Below are 2,927 nucleotides of genomic sequence, written 5' to 3'. Positions count from 1 at the left end.
GATCTAAGGAATCGTGATGGAACTTTAGAGATTCAGAAAGAAATCCAGTGAGGATTGGAGTACCGTGGGTAATGTAAGTACCTACCTGCTCTAGCAGGTAGCATAGCTATGAATTGATGTCTTGAAGATTGTGCGAATCTTTAATGGATCAAGATGATGGTAGATGTGCCAAGATAATAGGTCACAGTAAGAGAAGCTGCAGACCCAAATAAATTGAGGATCCGAGATTTTTGATTGAAACTCTCGTATGGCTAGATGATTACTCTAGGTAGCCTTGATGGGAAAATTAGGTGATGTATCGCTGAGTGATGTCAGCAAGTTATGGAAATAAGGAGCTTGTTGAGATATGGTACGGACACTTACGGTCAATGAAAAGCCGTAAGAAGAATTGGGAAATGGCAAGATATATTCTCAGAAGATTTAGTGAGATTATTTCTTAATGATAAAATAGCCAATGATAGCTTGAGGTTATTGGATGCTTAGCTATGTGTGACCTGATTAAGGATGTGAATTATCAGGTGATAATTAAGAACTGATGTTTTTATCTCGATTTGATGAATTATTAAAACAGCTGCAAGAGGCTGAGATGTTTTATGATCAACATGCAATCAAGAATAAGGGAATGAGACGTTAAAGTATCCAAAGCATAATATTCATTCCATATGTTCAAACGGTTATAGGAAATCAAGCCGTACAATCACTCCAAAGAAAAAGGGAAACCATAAAACTGATGATTATGCCAATACTTAGTGAGGACAACGGTTGCCAAACACAACAGCTCCCAGCTCATTGATGTCATCTGGGGGTGGCATCTGGCTACTGCTGGCTTCACCAGGGTAAGGTGGAAGAGCAGCCTCTGAGAAACTGGGATGAGGGACATCCTTTGGAATGATAGGAAGATCGAAATTCCAACTCGGGTTTTTATCAGGTTGAGGAACAGGTTGGGAATGTGAAGAATAATATGCAAATAGTAAATCCTGCAAATAAGCTCGGTAAGACTACAACTCACTAACCTGCTACTGAAGGGCAAGAATGTGAGCTACACAGCCATAGACGGGATCTTGAAGCCGGGCTTGAGCTTCAAAGAAGAGTGTATCAGAAGCCCAAAATCGGTCGTTGACCGGAAGCAGAGCTAGGATGTTGACGACATTCTTGACAGTAAAGACATCACGGATGGCGACAAAATGAGAAATACCATCCTCAAAATGGAAGTAAGGAGCAAAGATGCACTGTGAATTACATCCTCTATTTAAGACTACGCAGGCATAGCATCGAGACCGGGGCCTTGGTATGTTGCCCCATGGCATGTTGCGCCTTGGCATGATAGATCTGGGATCTGGCTAAATCTAAATAAAATAGATATGGGTCGGATCTAAATGGATGGGTCAAAATAGATATGGGTCAGATCTAATGAGTCGAATTAGGGATGGGTCAAACCTGAAGCGGATCGAGTCAGGTCGGATCAACCCAGATCTGATAGCAACAGCACAGACGATGGCGATGGCGCGGTGATAGCCGAGGGAAGCCGAGCAATGGTCGGTGGCTGCGCGAGGAGGCTGGCAGAGACGACGGGGACCGGATCTGGCCGACGGAGGGCCTTTTGGGCCATCGGAGATGGCGATCGGTGGCTTAGGCGCGGAGAAGCCGCACAGTGGCTTGCGGCCGATGGCGGAGCAGGCGCCGGCAGCGGTTGCAGAGGGGGCAACGGTGGCCGTCAGAGGTGGTGGCGATGTTGGAAGGCGGCAGTCAGCGGCGGTTTGCGAGCAGGGTCGGTGTGTTGTAGAGGAAGGAAGGTGTTATATGTATTTCCCGCATCACCCCGCATGGGCCAGACTCGGTCCGATAGACTGGCCCAATCACCCAAGGCCAAGAAGGCCCGGACGACCTCGTCAAGGAAGGTCCAGCCTCCACCAAAGATCTGGAACTCGTAAAGCGAGCATATGGCGAGCTCCCGGTAATCCCCCAACGAGCTCGGAGCAATCGACTAACGAGCTCCTGAAATATCCTCCAGATCGCTGGACCATCCAGGTCGCTCGCCTAAAACCTCCAGCTCGCATGAGCGGCAAAGCTGCTGAGAAGTCAGAGGTAGGGTCCGATCACTTTATCTGTAACAGCCCATGCCCCTCGTAATGAGGATCCCACTCCCGGTCTTGCGAAGGCGGTAAGAACTATTTGTCCCCCATTATACAAACACTGTATTTTTATATATTATCTAGATTGTAAAAGCCCCTCAAGATAAATGGAAATCAAAGAGACCATGAGGGGCAAGGAAGGAGGACAAGAAAAATATAATCAGATACCGCCACTCTGGGAGAATAATCAGATGGCGGCCGTGGACTAGGCATCGTTCTGGCCGAACCACGTAAAAAGATTCTGGTGTACACGCTTGGAACGTCGGGGGGAGGGGTTTTCTTCCTTCCTTCTCGGTATTTTTGGATTGACTCACTGCGGCCCAAAACGAATCACGGTCGGCCGAAATCAAACGTCGACAGAAGGAAAGAAGAAGAAGAAAAGAAAAGAAAAGAAAAGGAAAAGGAAGAAAAGAAAATGAAAAGGAAGAAATGAAATGAAAAAAAAAAAATGGGAGAAGAAAGATAAATTTTTCTTCCTTATGGGAGAAAATGTGTTTTATTATTCCGGAGAATTTGGTAAGAAGAAAAAAATTATTCGGACGCACGAAAGTCGAGTTCAGGGCTATTCAGGTAATTATAGTCCCGACTCTATGTTTCAAAGCATGAAACAATATAGGGTTCAAAATGAAATTTTTAGGAATCAGGTTTCGAAATAGAATGCTAAGATGATTCAAAATAAGATGTTTCGAGAAGCTGTTGTCAGAAGGCAGTAATGGGACACTTTGTAATAATTATGTCCACAATAGGACTCACAAGAAGAGTCTAATAAGAATAACCTGTCGGGTGCAGTAAGAG

The 2,927-nt window shown here is 45.3% G+C and overlaps 1 protein-coding gene across 1 annotated transcript; it reads right to left on the bottom strand.

Moving 5' to 3' along the window:
• Positions 1-746: 746 nt before the first annotated feature.
• LOC127799733 (LOB domain-containing protein 18-like) lies at positions 747-1,307 on the bottom strand. Its single transcript, XM_052333958.1, has 2 exons — positions 1,044-1,307; positions 747-977 (listed from the first exon to the last, which is right to left on the bottom strand). Exons 1-2 carry the CDS (start codon positions 1,305-1,307, stop codon positions 747-749), a joined length of 495 nt encoding a protein of 164 aa, XP_052189918.1.
• Between the last annotated feature and the right edge of the window lie 1,620 nt (positions 1,308-2,927).

This window comes from Diospyros lotus, chromosome 4, assembly GCF_014633365.1.
Source record: "Diospyros lotus cultivar Yz01 chromosome 4, ASM1463336v1, whole genome shotgun sequence".
NCBI lineage: Eukaryota > Viridiplantae > Streptophyta > Magnoliopsida > Ericales > Ebenaceae > Diospyros > Diospyros lotus.
The sequence above is the reverse complement of the archived record's forward strand: the minus strand, read 5'-3'. Positions and strand labels throughout refer to the sequence as shown.

Excerpts from the sequence above, each read along its gene's own strand:
- LOC127799733 (XM_052333958.1), bottom strand. The coding sequence starts at position 1,307 with ATGCCATGGGGCAACATACCAAGGCCCCGGTCTCGATGCTATGCCTGC. Across the intron at positions 978-1,043 it reads AAGATCCCGTCTATGGCTGT|GATTTACTATTTGCATATTA; the intron begins GTAGCTCACATT and ends GCTTATTTGCAG.